General features: G+C 38.4%; 1 protein-coding gene across 2 annotated transcripts in view; it reads left to right on the forward strand.

Moving 5' to 3' along the window:
* The window catches only part of LOC121384307, a 29,942-nt gene that overhangs the window by 9,099 nt on the left and 4,466 nt on the right, over window positions 1-16,377 (forward strand). Inside the window, exons 6-15 of one of the 2 annotated variants that reach the window (XM_041514630.1) lie at window positions 1,830-1,921; window positions 2,587-2,640; window positions 3,636-3,714; window positions 4,794-4,875; window positions 5,184-5,304; window positions 8,233-8,315; window positions 10,304-10,367; window positions 11,639-11,767; window positions 12,846-12,906; window positions 13,500-13,614. In XM_041514630.1, coding sequence (XP_041370564.1) covers window positions 1,830-1,921; window positions 2,587-2,640; window positions 3,636-3,714; window positions 4,794-4,875; window positions 5,184-5,304; window positions 8,233-8,315; window positions 10,304-10,367; window positions 11,639-11,767; window positions 12,846-12,906; window positions 13,500-13,614 — 880 coding nt within the window. The remainder of the gene's footprint in view (window positions 1-1,829; window positions 1,922-2,586; window positions 2,641-3,635; window positions 3,715-4,793; window positions 4,876-5,183; window positions 5,305-8,232; window positions 8,316-10,303; window positions 10,368-11,638; window positions 11,768-12,845; window positions 12,907-13,499; window positions 13,615-16,377) is intronic. The other variant, XM_041514631.1, reaches the window with a different exon arrangement.

Consider the following 16,377-nt stretch of genomic DNA (forward strand, 5'->3'; position numbering starts at 1 on the left):
TTATTTAATTTTTGTTTTGTTTGTTACTATGTTAGAAAGTCACAGACCATGTGACTGGAACATGATTTGATGTGCAGTACTCTGTGGCATATTGACCAATCAGAGCTGCTATCGGGGTCAGATTATTTTTACTCTTGGGATTTTGCACGCACATGCTGGTCATCTTGACAACGCATTGATGATGGGTGTCTAAAATTATGGGTTTTTTTATTATATGTATTTATTATGGCATCCTACGTTTGGAATAAAATCCTTTGTAATGACAGATTTTTGTAGAGTTTGTATATTTTGTTATAAACAATATTGGGACCATTCTAGATCAATGACGTAACGCTGTCAGAGCCATTCGTAACTTGTAGCGGTAGGTCAAATGATGTGTTACAAAATGTTGAGGGAGGAAGACTGGTTGCATAATTGTTAAATTAAAAATGCCACGTGAATGTCAATGTCCCAACTAACACTCAGTTGAAGTAATTGTAGGCCTACGTTTCACGAGTTATTTAAAAAAAAAATGTTTTAATAATATGAATCAGTAGTGCACACCTCAGATGCTTGGGTCATAGTTCATGAACCACCACCTCCTCGGAACCAGTGTTTTTTCCCATTCGAACTATCCTAATCATGTTCATTGTACATAATAATGAAATTCAAGACAAGTTGATTCCTATGTTTAGCTGCACGTTCATCAAACCATCTAACACTGAAAAGGTATATATATAATTGTGTGCATCAAATTATCTGAATAGTACATATTGTAATTAAAAAAGCAAATGGTCTGCATCAGTGTATACATGTCATAATTATATTTCTATAGTACTACTCCTGAAACTTTTTAATAAACTATAACTCCATTCCTGAAACGGAAAAGAAGTCAGACTACACTAATGAACCAAACAACATAAGTCTCTGCATTTACATGTACCAATTACTTCATAAATTAATAAATGCTTGGTTTTCACTCGCCTTAGCATTTTTATGAGTGCGATTTTTCACTCGCCTAAGCGTTTTGAGGTTTTCGATTTTTCATTCGCCTCTGTTTTTCAAAAGGCATGGACTGTAGCATGTTTATCTCACCTTTACAAAGTAAAAAGGCAAGTTGTAGGTATTACTTTTTTATGGTGGCAGCGTTGACTGTGTCAAGTTTGCATTAAAGTTTAATGTTAAAGTTTTTTTTAATTTAGATCAGTTTATCACAAACTATAAGTCTTAGGTCAATGAAACATGGTTTATAGTTGCATCTATGAACGTTCATCACAGTGCAGTGAAACTTGGTTTATAGTTGCATCTATGAACGTTCATCACAGTGCAGTGAAACTTGGTTTATAGTTGCATCTATGAACGTTCATCACAGTGCATTGAAACTTGGTTTATAGTTGCATCTATGAACGTTCATCACAGTGCAGTGAAACTTAGTTTATAGTTGCATCTATGAACGTTCATCACAGTGCAGTGAAACTTGGTTTATAGTTGCATCTATGGAAGGTTTTATGTTTAGATGTGGAATTCTTGTCATGTAGGACCTGTGGAGGTGCTTGTGTCATGTTTTGTGTTGACACATGATGTACAGATTTGCTTATTTACAGCACATGAATTATAACAAATATTCCACTTCAACCTTTAAGACATCTGACTTGAGGCATACTAATAAACCAAAAAACCTCTTCAAATGGTAAAATAAACCCCAGCATTAAGATAAAAAGCTTTTTGTAACTTAATTTTGATATTTTCACGAATATAACCTTGAAATCAGAAATTTAAGAAGTGTAAATTCTACCCTTTCCCAAAACAAGCTCTTCACCTACTGAATTCTACAAGATTTTATTTTTCAGTTTTCCTCGGCGGATCCTGCAACCCGACAACATGGCGCCATGATATTGCCATCCCGCATTTTAAAAAACATGCAATCACCTTCTACAACCCTGTATGTATAAACAACTCTACAGACTAAATTTGTTACATCCTGCTCCTTTTGGTGAGCACATTGTCATATCTTTCAGACCTACCAGTACTCCCATTACTGATATATCAAAGATTGTGGTATGTGCTGTCTTGTATATACAAAAGATCCCTTGCTACTGTTTGTTGGAGTATGGTGGCAACAGGAGCCTTCTCTTACATTAGACCATGTGTCTGTATTACCATATATCGGACACCTAAAAAACTATTGATTAACAAATGCAGAGTATGAATCAATTTTTTTGTAGAGTTAGAAGCAATCTTTGCATCTCAGATTTTAAGCTGGAAACAAATGCTACAAAATGAGAAGCATTTCCAATTATGAGACTCAATATTACTTCTAATTAGAGATGTAGTGTAACATTTTAACAGTAATGCAATAGACTCGAGACAAACATGGATGATGTTTATAATTTATATCAGCCTGTTGCTCTTGAAAATGAGGAATTCTCTTCCGATGTACAGAAATGGATGATCTAACTAATAAAATATAAGTAATGTCTCATTTCAATTATCAAAAATGGCTCTAATAGTAAAAAATATGCCATAGTGTTTTAAAAACTAAGATCTGTCGCTTTAAACTTGTTACCATACCAAGGTTTAGTTTTAGCACCCTATTTTATTTTCCAGCAGGTGAACAACTGGAGACCTGAGTTGATAGAGCTTGAAGACCGAGCAAAGCAGGTGAGATCGAAGTTAGACATGTTTGTCAATCTTTGCCGTCTCACTGTTTAGTGTATCACCAATAACATTTACAAAATTTTAGACTTTTTTTTTCGCAATAAAAACTTAAACCTAATGCCAGTAAAAGAAATACACCAAGCATGTACGATTGTACCATGTTGGGGGTGGGATGTAGCTCAGTCAGTTGAGTGCACACGCTTGAGGTGCTTGCGTTGCAGGATCGAACCACCTCCATGGATCCATTCAACTGATTGTTTTTTTTCTCGTTCTAACCAGTGAACAAATGCAGTAGTATGTGCTTTCCTGTCTTTGGGGAAGTGCATATAATAGGTCCCTTTCTGCATTAGGAAAAATGTAGTGTGTTTCCTCTGATGACTACAAGTGAGAATTAAGCCTTACCAAATCTTGCACATCCAATAGCCAATAATTTATTAATCAGTGTGCTCCAGTGGTGTCATTAAACAAAACAAACTTTAACTTTGTACCATGTTGTAGCATTCATACAATTGTTTTCCCCTGTCCCAGCTAATGTTCCATGACTTGTACATCCAAGGCGGTCCTGTCTGGGGCAAGTGCATATAAATGATGACTTGCTACTAATGAAACAAATGTAGCAGGTTTCTTCTGAAGAAGTCAAAATTACCAAATGTTTGACATCCAATAACTGATGATTAACAAATCAGTGTGCTCTAGTGGTGTTGTTAAATAACACAAACTTTACTTTGATTTCCAATCTTACTGTCTATTCTGTCTGTCTCCAATAATAGATCTGAAATTAGCCAACATCATTAGATTGCTAAAGCGGCGTTTTCATTATGTGATTTGTCACACTGACTTGTCGCCTGCGATTTGTCGTGAGAAATAGGACATGTTCTAATCGGTAAGATTCCAGTTTAGGTGTTCTCACAGTACCATTCAATCATATGCGACAAGTTGGTGCGACTAATCGCATAATGATAACACCCCTTGATCATTCAGTTATTTGTTTTATTCAGGCTGCTACTCTGTTGTTCTTTGTGATTGACAACCAAACACGAGCTGTGGTGTCCATGGTGGAGGTTGCTTATCTCAATGGTAAGATTTCTCTGTGTGGCTTAATAGACTGACATATCCAGCCACTTCCATTGTGATAAACAGCACTGTGTTTCCCAAGAGACATCAAGCCACTTCCATTGTGATAGACAGCACTGTGTTTCTCAAGAGACAAACAGCTGACATGTGATAATTTCTTTTCAATATTACCTGTCCTCAAACTAGTGCACTCCCCCCTATGGCTAGTAATCTGGTCCGAACATCCCAACAGCCAATGGGATGGCCTAAATTCTTCTACTGCATACTCCTATACACTTGTTTGACAACAGGTAATGTATCCATAAAAGAGAAAACACCTCAAATTTTCTCCAATGTTGTCATGTAACCACAACTACAATGTATGTCTATGTTTACAGTTTACCAACAGTTTAAATGGACATCGCTGAATACTGGACTGTATGAATTTGAAGCTTGTATTAAAGCAGTATTATATGGTCCTGTAGGCTGATGAATTAGTAGAAATTCAAGCAGACCAGTTCGTTTTTCACTGGTACTCGTTTGACAGACCATTGAGAAATCTTTCATTTCTGCACCCATCACTTGTGCCTGTTTGAGAGATATTTTTTTCTGCCTTTGAAAATAGGAAACACAATTTCTTATAGATGAGGTCAGATGTTGGCCCATGATTCACGTTTTACATTAGTTATCTCCCATTAACTCCCTTTGAAAGTTTTTTCTAGTTTTACTTATTATTTAAAGGGTTTGTTTATGTTTCAAGATGTCCTTTGGACTTTTTGTTGACGTAGCCCAGTGGTAAAGCGCTCGCTCGATGTGTGGTCGGTCTGGGATCGATTCCCGTCGGTGGGCCCATTGGGCTATTTCTCGTGCCAGTGCACCACGACTGGTACATCAAAGGCTGTAGTATGTACTACCCTGTCTGTGGGATGGTGCATATAATAGAATCCTTGCTGCTAATCAAAAAGAGTAGACCATGAAGTGGCGACAGTGGGTTTCCTCTCTCAATATCTGTGTGGTCCTTAACCATATGTCTGACGCCATATAACCATAAATAAAATGTGTTGAGTGCATCGTTAAATAAAACATTTTTTTCTTTATTTCAGGGTGTCACAGACAGACTGTGGTGGTGTTTAACAATTACAACTGGGAGTGGCTCGAGATGCAGGGAAACATGCTTTCTCAGAGGTAAACATTTCTTACATGTTTGTATGTTACTTGACATGAAATTAATATTTGTTTAATAGTATTTCAGCACATTAATATGCTCAGGGCAATAATGAAATAAATGTTAGATTTTTCATCCAAATGTTATTCAATATTGAGGCAGTGGGTGAAATTTTATTTTTTATTGTACATTTTCACAACATTGGAAATACAAAAAGTGGCAATTAAAAAATGTTGTGGGGGGTAGGGGGTCTTTATCTTCTGACTGGGTGGGATGAAAATGTCTAATTTATTCTGATATGGCCTAGTGCAGAATGTTTTATTTTCAGGGAGAAGAGTGATCTGATTCGTGCGCGTAATGTGTTGATGGATATCGTCGAGAGGAACGGTGTGCCTATCTTTGACAATATTCAGAAAGGTCTCGACTGTGCAACTACAGTTGTGAAACAGGTTTAGTGATTTTTAATTAAAAGTTAAAGTTAAAGTGTTTTTGTTTAACAACATCACTAGAGCACATTGATTAATTAATCGTCGGCTATTAGATGTCAAACATTTGGTAATTCTAACATGTAGTCATCAGAGGAAAACTGCTACATTTTTCCAAATACAGCAAGGGATCTTTTATGTGCACTTTCCCACAGACAGAAATGCACATACCAGAGCCTTTGACTAGTTGTGGTGCACTGGTTGGAACGAGAAAACCTCCAATCAGTTGAATGGATCCACTGAAGTTTTTTTTTTCCTGTGACGCAAGTACCTCAAGTGAGCACTCAACCAACTGAGCTAATTAAAGGACAAGGGCTTAGTTGTAGATTAATAATAGAGCGTTCGGCTGTGGTAAAAATGGATCAAAAGACACATAACCCTTGCCCCATAACTGGTACATCATAGGCACTGGTGAAGCTCCAAACTCCCCCTTTTAATTCGTCCCATCATGTTGTATATTTTCATAAATAAATATTCTCATAACCAATGTAGTTGGCTCCCCACAAGTGGGTAAGCCCCTCGATATAAAATCCTGGCACCACAGTCCCCAGAGCACATCCTGCAATTCTGCCCCCTCTACGGTGAAGCCAGGATAAAGCACTGGCTGAACGGAGCAACACTGGCTGTCAAGCTTTGGGGTTCCAAAGGAGACTTGACAGAGACAGCGTTTTTTATCACCACAACCGGACTCAGTCTAAAGCATGATTAACTATAGCTTGAACGCAGAAGAAGAAGAAAATCCTGGCTACAGCAGTGATCAAAGGCTGTTGCATATTTATGGTATTTGCCCTTCCTGCCTTTTGGTGAAAATGACAGCAGTGGATTTCCTTTGTTATATTGTGGGCAAGGTTTAAAATAACCATGTTAGACACCCACTGAAATACACTGATAAAACAGTAATGTTTATTCTTCATTTTGGTTTCACCCTTATAAGCCATATTAAAGATTGTGGTATACAAGTATGTCTTTGTTAGAATGTCTGTATTAACATCTTGAGCTGTCATTCTAAATTAAAACTGAGCTAGGCGTTTTAACACATTATCCCGTCCACCTATCAAGGACCTTTAAATTTTATTTTTTGAAAACAACCTGTTTTGGGGCCCCCTCTATTAAAAATTCCTGGATCCATGTCTGTTGACAGTTGAGAAAACACCATCATTTCCCAATTCGCAGTAAAATTACACAAATAACTGACAAAAGCCTGTCACTGTGGTGAAGTAAGTGATTCCAGAACAGTTTATATGTCATATTTAGGTATATTAGGCTATTGCAAAATCATCTAGTATAGTGCGTTCAACATAATCATCTAGTATAGTGCGTTCAACATAATCATCTAGTATAGTGCGTTCAACATAATCATCTAGTATAGCGCGTTCAACATAATCATCTAGTATAGCGCGTTCAACATAATCATCTAGTATAGCGCGTTCAACATAATCATCTAGTATAGCGCGTTCAACATAATCATCTAGTATAGTGCGTTCAACATAATCACAGATTGGCTAATAGAATAGGTTACTCAGCACAAAATCATCTTGTATAGTGCATTCAACAAAATCATCTAGTATAGTGCATTCAACAAAATCATCTAGTATAGTGCGTTCAACATAATCATCTAGTATAGTGCGTTCAACATAATCATCTAGTATAGTGCATTCAACATAATCATCTAGTATAATGTGTTCAACATAATCACAGATTGGCTAATAGAATAGGTTACTCAGCACAAAATCATCTAGTATAGTGCGTTCATCATAATCATCTAGTATAGTGCGTTCAACATAATCATCTAGTATAGTGCGTTCAACATAATCACAGATTGGCTAATAGAATAGGTTACTCAGCACAAAATCATCTTGTATAGTGTGTTCAACATAATCACAGATTGGCTAATAGAATAGGTTACTCAGCACAAAATCATCTAGTATAGTGTGTTCAACATAATCACAGATTGGCTAATAGAATAGGTTACTCAGCACAAAATCATCTAGTATAGTGCGTTCAACATAATCACAGATTGGCTAATAGAATAGGTTACTCAGCACAAAATCATCTAGTATAGTGCGTTCAACATAATCACAGATTGGCTAATAGAATAGGTTACTCAGGACAAAACTAAGCTCTATTTTTGTGTGTCTTGTACTATAATCATTCCAAAAGCAGATTTCACCATTGTTAAGGGAGCTGTATTTCTATACTTTATAACCAGTGATTAATGTATCTTTGAGTGTCATATAATGTAATTGTTTTTTATAAGCTAATTCCATTAAATCTGAACAAGTTTTAGGTCTGAATTTATGTTTATCTAAACACATGTGTTTAGGCATTGTAAATATATAGCAGTCATTTCCAAAACACTATCCATTTACATCATTTGCAAAAAAATACGATTTTGCTGCAAAATGACGTAGTGTATGTATATCGCACAAAGCACAATTTTAACATCGTGTTTGATGGGCATAGATTGCATTTTCACAGAAACTTTATTATCGTGTTGTTGAGTTGAACTATCATCGGTGTACCTTCACTATTCACTCCAAAATCTGGAAAATTGCCGTGTTTATCATGTTTTGGAAATGCACTCTTTATATATAGTGATATGTGTATACTGCTAGGCTCCTACTACCAACTGCCATGATAAAGTTGATCAACTTTCTGCTTTCACGACTTCTACGACTGTCCAGTTGCTAGTCTGAGCACTCTAACAACTTGATTCTCATCATATATAACTCCTATTAGTTGTGAATCTGAGCACACCCGTTGTAAGTTAGGAGTTGGGGAAATTACAACTTAACTGTTGAGTTGGCCAACTTTGTGATGACAGTTGACAGTCTGAGCCTAGCATGAGACAATAAGAGCCAGTGTAAACTGTGACATCGATGTTTGTTGTAGAGTATCCGAGTACAGGACCTGACCGCCATCCACGGAGCTCAGCCCGTGTTGTATGGACACACGCAGGCTGGAGAGGCCTTACTGTGAGTACAACACACAGTCTATTTCCAGTTCGGCTCAGTTGACTTTCGTGCTTCTATCCTGTTAAGGTTCAAGCATGCTGTCCTGGACACACACCTCAGCTATCTGGGCTGTCTGTCCAGGACAGTAGGTTAGTTGGTTACGTAGTTAGTGAAAAAGAAGAGGTTGTAGTGGCCTTACACCTACCCATTGATCCCTTAAGAAATCACTCTGGGTTGGAGCTGGTACTGGCTTGCAAACCCTGTACCTACCAGCCTGTAGTCCGATGGCTTAACCACTGCACCACCGAGTTTGCAGCAGTATATTATGAGAATTGGTAGGTCAGTACTATAAGTCTGTAAGAAACTAACCACGTTAATGTAAAACAAGATGATTTGTTAGCATTCTTTTTAATCTGTATACTCAGTTCCTGAAAAAGGCAACCCTTCCTTAAAGGTAGGGTCAACTCAAACAAGAGCCCTATGTGTTGGAAAGATGCATACCCAGACCACCAACACATACTGACACTTTAGCAAATGAAAAATGTGTAATTTTAGAGTTAATAAAAAACCATGATTATTCCTGCTAACTGGGGGCAGCCATTTTGTTTCGTTTTTGTGACGTCCGGTGGGATAGCTTGGGGCGAAGTGATGTCAGCTCCTGACCATCTCCTGTATGTACAGTGTAAACAAAAGCAGTAATTTTCGACAAGGCGCTTCTCTTTGATCAACCTGACTTGTAAAACAGCATAAATGACGTAATAATATAATAAACTATTAAACTAAATATATTTCAAGTTGCATTAACGGAACAAAATGGGGTTATAGTATTTTTCTCTGTTAAATAATCCAAAGGAAAAATGTACACTATTTGGCCTATTGATATGCTACATTTGGAGCAAAAATGACAACCCACGATACCCAAGTGATAATTTTCTTTTCTTTGGGACTACGTAATTGGTCAGTTCTGTGGTTTTAGATGGAAAAGTCTACTTAATCAATAGTTTTACAGAACCATTTACAGTAATAAACCATGTCCATTACCATTTTAGGGGCGACAGGTAATATTCCACAATACCGGTATGTATTTTTGTGTCTAGACAGCGTCAATTAATTGGCTCGTCTGGTTACCAATCAAATACACACCTGCCAATCAAGAATCACAGGTAGAAGCAACTAACAGCATAGACCAATTAACTAAGAAAACACTCTGTGTATCATTTCAGTATGTAGCTTAATGCATGAACAAAACATTGTTAATTATTTCGACTTGTTGTGTAGCCACTTTGACAATGGTATTTTATTTTGTATTGAAAAATAATATATATAGAGCTGGATGTACTTACTGCTGGCTTACTGGGATTTGTATTATTACAGAACATTGCAATGTATGGCTATTTATCATCCCACAAAAACCAGGTAGATTGTGTTTCTCTAGTTCTAAGGCTCCTTCCTGATGTTACGCGTTAAGTATTACGTAACCACCAGCTTGTTAGAGGGCGTACTCACTGAGATGGTACAAAATGGCTGCGCCCGTTATATATAATAGCCGTCACATTTAACCGTTATATTAATTAACTATACGATTATACTTGTTGATATTAAGCAATAATGTGCATTATATTTCGTTGAATATGCATGCCAGGCCAAATGCCTTAATTGTCCTCTCCTTTAAGATGAAGATCTGTTCAGTCTGGTGTAAAGTAGCAGTCAATATTTATAGAATGTTATTTTCATGAGCTTTAGCGAGTGACAATGAAAATTATTTCACGAGAGACATAAACATGATACGAAATAGTAGTGAGTTTAATATCCTATTTATTACACATAATCGATCTTAATTTTTATCACTCAAGTCGTTTGGCTGATGTTCCTGTAAGGTTGTAGTTCGTCACTCGATGATGTCACGAAGTGTTACATCCCACTTCGTGTTCCAGTGGGATGTAGCAATATATTTTTAACCATATGGGTAATAAAGTTTGTCATTCTTGTATGTGATATTTTTCTTGTAGGAAACTGAGAGAGACATTCAACTCTGTGACTGGTAATGCTGAGGGAAAAATAATCAAGGACGATGTAAGTAAAAATAACACTTTCTTCATTAATGTTTATATGACAAAAGTTGTTTTCAAATAGCTGTCAGTGTCCCCTTTTCTTTTCAAATAGCTGTCAGTGTCCCCTTTTCTTTTGAAATAGCTGTCAGTGTCCCTTTTCTTTTCAAATAGCTGTCAAGTGTCCCCTTTTCTTTTGAAATAGCTGTCAGTGTCCACTTTTCTTTTCAAATAGCTGTCAGTGTCCCCTTTTCTTTTCAAATAGCTGTCATTGTCCCCTTTTGTATTCAAATAGCTGTCAGTGTCGCCTTTTCTTTTCAAATAGCTGTCAAGTGTCCCCTTTTCAAATAGCTGTCAGTGTCCCCTTTTCTTTTCAAAAAGCTGTCAGTGTCCCCTTTTCAAATAGCTGTCAGTGTCCCCTTTTCTTTTCAAATAGCTGTCAAGTGTCCCCTTTTCAAATAGCTGTCAGTGTCCACTTTTCTTTTCAAATAGCTGTCAGTGTCTCCTTTTCTTTTCAAATAGCTGTCAGTGTCTCCTTTTCTTTTCAAATAGCTGTCAGTGTCTCCTTTTCTTTTCAAATAGCTGTCAAGTGTCCCCTTTTCAAATAGCTGTCAGTGTCCCCTTTTCTTTTCAAATACCTGTCAGTGTCCCCTTTTCTTTTCAAAAAGCTGTCAGTGTCCATTTTTCTGACAAATAGCTGTCAGTGTCCCCTTTTCTTTTCAAAAAGCTGTCAGTGTCCATTTTTCTTTTCAAATAGCTGTCATTGTTCACTTTTTTTTTCAAATAGCTGTCAATGTTCACTTTTCTTTCAAATCCTTTCAAAATTTTCCACATGTTGACATAATGATTATATTATTTATAATAAAATTCTGACATTTCTCACTTAGCACTGTATAAAATTTTTTATTGCAGTGATTCTCATCTCAGATAGATAATTATTTTAATAAATTTTTCACACTCATCTGTAATTAATTTGTCACGTTCGTCTTGGATACAAATGTTATATTGTTTTCTTTCTTTTACATATTCTGAATACATGTATATATTTTGTGTAATTTTCCACACTTCTATCTATCGATGTTTGTCTTGGGTTAAAAAAATCCATAATGTTGTTTTAATCTGAATGTGAACGTGAGCTGCTTTTACATGTCCCTATACCACTAGGGTTTAAGGCAGTATCCGTCACGGGTCCGGTCTCTGGATAGCCAGGAATCCGACCCGGGACAGAATTTTAATCTGATACATATTTTGAATGTACATTTTATGTCAGTAATGAACCTGTAGTCAACGTTCCAGGTTTGTCTTGGCTACAAGTGTTACTCTGGCCAGGAGCTCAGCATTCAGTGGTTGCAGCAGCAGCGCCGAAGTCAGAACTCATTCACATTCGAAGAATTCTGTTGTATTGTTACTGAGTTCAGAAAAAAGGTGAAAACAAATGTCTAGTTTCTCATAGAAGTAAATTTGTGGGACTTTAGTGTAGTTAATTTAGTTGAGTGCCATAACTGAGGTTTGTCTTTTTCTCTCACACATTAACCTGACCTCTGACATGTACGCATTCACACTCATCCTCACCCCGCTGTCACATGGACATCCCAATAACCAATCAGGGCTTGAAATAGCAAATTGCGAAATACAGTCCATTTAGACCTAGCAGGTAAAATAAAAATGCACCTTCTAAAACAACCTAAAAAATTGCAGGTTATTTTTCAACAGGCAGATGTATGTACATTATCTCATCTGTTATTTAGCTCATAATTCTATTGTACTTTAATTCCATAATACTCGAAAATAGATCTAAGAGGTCTTAATTTGTTCTCCACCCTATCCCCATTGTAATGTATGTAACATTAATACCAATAGCGATATAAAAACTAGTATTGTTTAGTTACTATTACCGGAAGTGTTAATATAACAATTAATACCCAGAATGTATCCTAGGGTTACGGCATGGCCAAGCAGACGACAAGTCTGTTCTCAGTGAATAAAAGCCACTATCATTTTGTAAATGAGTTTGTTGAGACAGAACATTACACCCAAGCTGACTTATTTTCAGCAGGTCAGCTTTCTTAAATATAACAGTAAATCCTAGTTTACATGTACTTCCTGTTTTTGGCCCTGAAAATGGCTGTAATCTTTCAGTGGTGAAGGGTACCCATCTAGCACCCTACTTTTGAAGCTATCTTAGCACTATAATATGACAGCACTAAGATAGCTTTGAAAGTATGGGTGCTGTTCACAGTGGCGTAGCGTGGGTTGCCAGCTCCCGGGGCAAGGCAAGTATTGCGCCCCCTAACCAGTGGACCATTAGCACTTCCCGAGTCCCTTCCACCAGTCCAGAATTTTATGGCCGGGGCAACTGCCCTGGTGGCCCTGCCCACGCTACGCCACTGCCCTGCTCGTGAGACCACCTGTTCCTTCTTTCTTTGTCTGTCGTTCCAAACATCTTTTCATTTTTCCTGTTTTCAGCATTGTGACTTAAAGGAAGATTTGTTTTTATTTTCAGAAGCCATCACCCCTGACTACACTGTTAACAAGATTACTTTATCCTGTAACATGGATTTTAGGTTTGTTATTAGAAGATTAACACAATCTAGACACAAGAAATCCTTTAAAGGATTACCGTTTTTAGCAGGGTCTTAATCCCGAGGAATTTAAAAATTAATATTTTCATTGTGGTAAAAATAAGAAAAGAGAAAAAAAGAAAAAGAAAAAAAGTGGGTTTAATAATTTGATAAAGCATTACCATTTTTAGCAGTGTAACAGTGTGTAGGAATTTAAAAATTAATATTTTTATTATATTTAAAAGAAGAAACAATTTTTTTTTTTTTTAATAAGATGATCTCTTTGCAGCTAACCTTTTTTTTCTACAGTTTTTCTAGCATTTCAGTGAGAAATTATTAATTTTATTTTCCCAGTCATGAGTGCTTGCTGGGGTAATAAATATTTCATTAATATGTAATATTTATGTAAGACTTTTGCATGATAATATAGGATGATATAGTATGGTTATAAACCATATCTGTAAGAAATACTGTCGTTTTATTAAAATTTAAGTATGTTTTTATAGTCAGTTTGCCCTCTCTCAAATAATTTTTGAAATAAATTCATTCTGGAAAGTAGTTAATTTATTTTGCTGTTGACATATTTTTGTTCTCAGGTAAGCTGAGACCACCGGAGGAGTTACCTGAAGCTGACGACACGCGCGACATCTACCTTGGTGGTAGCTGTGGGGAGTCGAGCTGGAGGGATGAGATTGCCATACCACTTCTCAAGTGAGTGTCAAGTATAGCGCAGGATTGGTCCACAGTTAATATCATGGGGTTGGGGTGAGAGGGAAGAGATCACTAAATGACTTCTCAAGTGAGTGGATGTCACGTATAGCACAGGGCAGTTCCACAGTTAATCACATGGGGTTGGGGTGAGAGGAAAGAGATCGCCATACCACTTCTCAAGTGAGTGAGTGTCTCATATAGCACAGGGCAGTTCCACAGTTAATCACATGGGGTTGGGGTGAGAGGGAAGAGATCGCTATACCACTTCTCAAGTGAGTAGATGCCATGTATAGCACAGGGCAGTTCCACAGTTAATCACATGTGGTTGGGGTGAGAGGGAAGAGATCGCCATACCACTTCTCAAGTGAGTGAGTGTCTCATATAGCACAGGGCAGTTCCACAGTTAATCACATGAGGTTGGGGTGAGAGGGAAGATATCGCTATACCACTTCTCAAGTGAGTAGATGCCATGTATAGCACAGGGCAGTTCCACAGTTAATCACATGAGGTTGGGGTGAGAGGGAAGAGATCGCTATACCACTTCTCAAGTGAGTAGATGCCATGTTTAGCACAGGGCAGTTCCACAGTTAATCACATGAGGTTGGGGTGAGAGGGAAGAGATCGCTATACCACTTCTCAAGTGAGTAGATGCCATGTATAGCACAGGGCAGTTCCACAGTTAATCACATGGGGTTGGGGTGAGAGTGAAGAGATCGCTATACCACTTCTCAAGTGAGTAGATGCCATGTATAGCACAGGGCAGTTCCACAGTTAATCACATGTGGTTGGGGTGAGAGGGAAGAGATCGCTATACCACTTCTCAAGTGAGTAGATGTCATGTATAGCACAGGGCAGTTCCACAGTTAATCACATTAGGTTGGGGTGAGAGGGAAGATATCGCTATACCACTTCTCAAGTGAGTAGATGCCATGTATAGCACAGGGCAGTTCCACAGTTAATCACATGAGGTTGGGGTGAGAGGGAAGAGATCGCTATACCACTTCTCAAGTGAGTAGATGCCATGTATAGCACAGGGCAGTTCCACAGTTAATCACATGTGGTTGGGGTGAGAGGGAAGAGATCGCTATACCACTTCTCAAGTGAGTAGATGTCATGTATAGCACAGGGCAGTTCCACAGTTAATCACATTAGGTTGGGGTGAGAGGGAAGATATCGCTATACCACTTCTCAAGTGAGTAGATGCCATGTATAGCACAGGGCAGTTCCACAGTTAATCACATGAGGTTGGGGTGAGAGGGAAGAGATCGCTATACCACTTCTCAAGTGAGTAGATGCCATGTATAGCACAGGGCAGTTCCACAGTTAATCACATGTGGTTGGGGTGAGAGGGAAGAGATCGCTATACCACTTCTCTAGTGAGTAGATGTCATGTATAGCACAGGGCAGTTCCACAGTTAATCACATGTGGTTGGGGTGAGAGGGAAGAGATCGCCATACCACTTCTCTAGTGAGTAGATGTCATGTATAGCACAGGGCAGGTCCACAGTTAATATCATGGGGTTGGGGTGAGAGGGAAGAGATCACTAAATGACTTCTCAAGTGAATGGATGTCACGTATAGCACAGGGCAGTTCCACAGTTAATCACATGGGGTTGAGGTGAGAGGGAAGAGATTGCCATACCCCTTCTCAAGTGAGTGAGTGTCTCATATAGCACAGGGCAGTTCCACAGTTAATCACATGGGGTTGGGGTGAGAGGGAAGAAATCGCTATACCACTTCTCAAGTGAGTAGATGTCATGTATAACACAGGGCAGTTCCACAGTTAATCACATGGGGTTGAGGTGAGAGGGAAGAGATCACCATACCCATTCTCAAGTGAGTGAGTGTTTCATATAGCACAGGGCAGTTCCACAGTTAATCACATGGGGTTGGAGTGAGAGGGAAGAGATCGCTATACCACTTCTCAAGTGAGTAGATGTCATGTATAACACAGGGCAGTTCCACAGTTAATCACATGGGGTTGAGGTGAGAGGGAAGAGATCGCCATACCCATTCTCAAGTGAGTGAGTGTTTCATATAGCACAGGGCAGTTCCACAGTTAATCACATGGGGTTGGAGTGAGAGGGAAGAGATCGCTATACCACTTCTCAAGTGAGTAGATGTCATGTATAGCACAGGCAGTTCCACAGTTAATCACATGGGGTTGGGGTGAGAGGGAAGAGATCGCTATACCACTTCTCAAATGAGTAGATGTCATGTATAACACAGGGCAGTTCCACAGTTAATCATATGGGGTTGAGGTGAGAGGGAAGAGATCGCCATACCCCTTCTCAAGTGAGTGAGTGTTTCATATAGCACAGGGCAGTTCCACAGTTAATCACATGGGGTTGGAGTGAGAGGGAAGAGATCGCTATACCACTTCTCAAGTGAGTAGATGTCATGTGTAGCACAGGGCAGTTCCACAGTTAATCACATGGGGTTGAGGTGAGAGGGAAGAGATCGCCATACCCCTTCTCAAGTGAGTGAGTGTTTCATATAGCACAGGGCAGTTCCACAGTTAATCACATGGGGTTGGAGTGAGAGGGAAGAGATCGCTATACCACTTCTCAAGTGAGTAGATGTCATGTGTAGCACAGGGCAGTTCCACAGTTAATCATATGTGGTTAGGGTGAGAGGGAAGAGATCACTATACCACTTCTCAAGTGAGTAGATGTCATGTGTAGCACAGGGCAGTTCTACAGTTAATCACATGTGGTTGGAGTGGGAGGGAAGAGATTGCTATACCACTTCTCAAGTGAGTAG

The sequence above is a fragment of the Gigantopelta aegis genome, chromosome 10, assembly GCF_016097555.1.
Source record: "Gigantopelta aegis isolate Gae_Host chromosome 10, Gae_host_genome, whole genome shotgun sequence".
In the NCBI taxonomy this organism is placed as follows: Eukaryota; Metazoa; Mollusca; class Gastropoda; order Neomphalida; family Peltospiridae; genus Gigantopelta; species Gigantopelta aegis.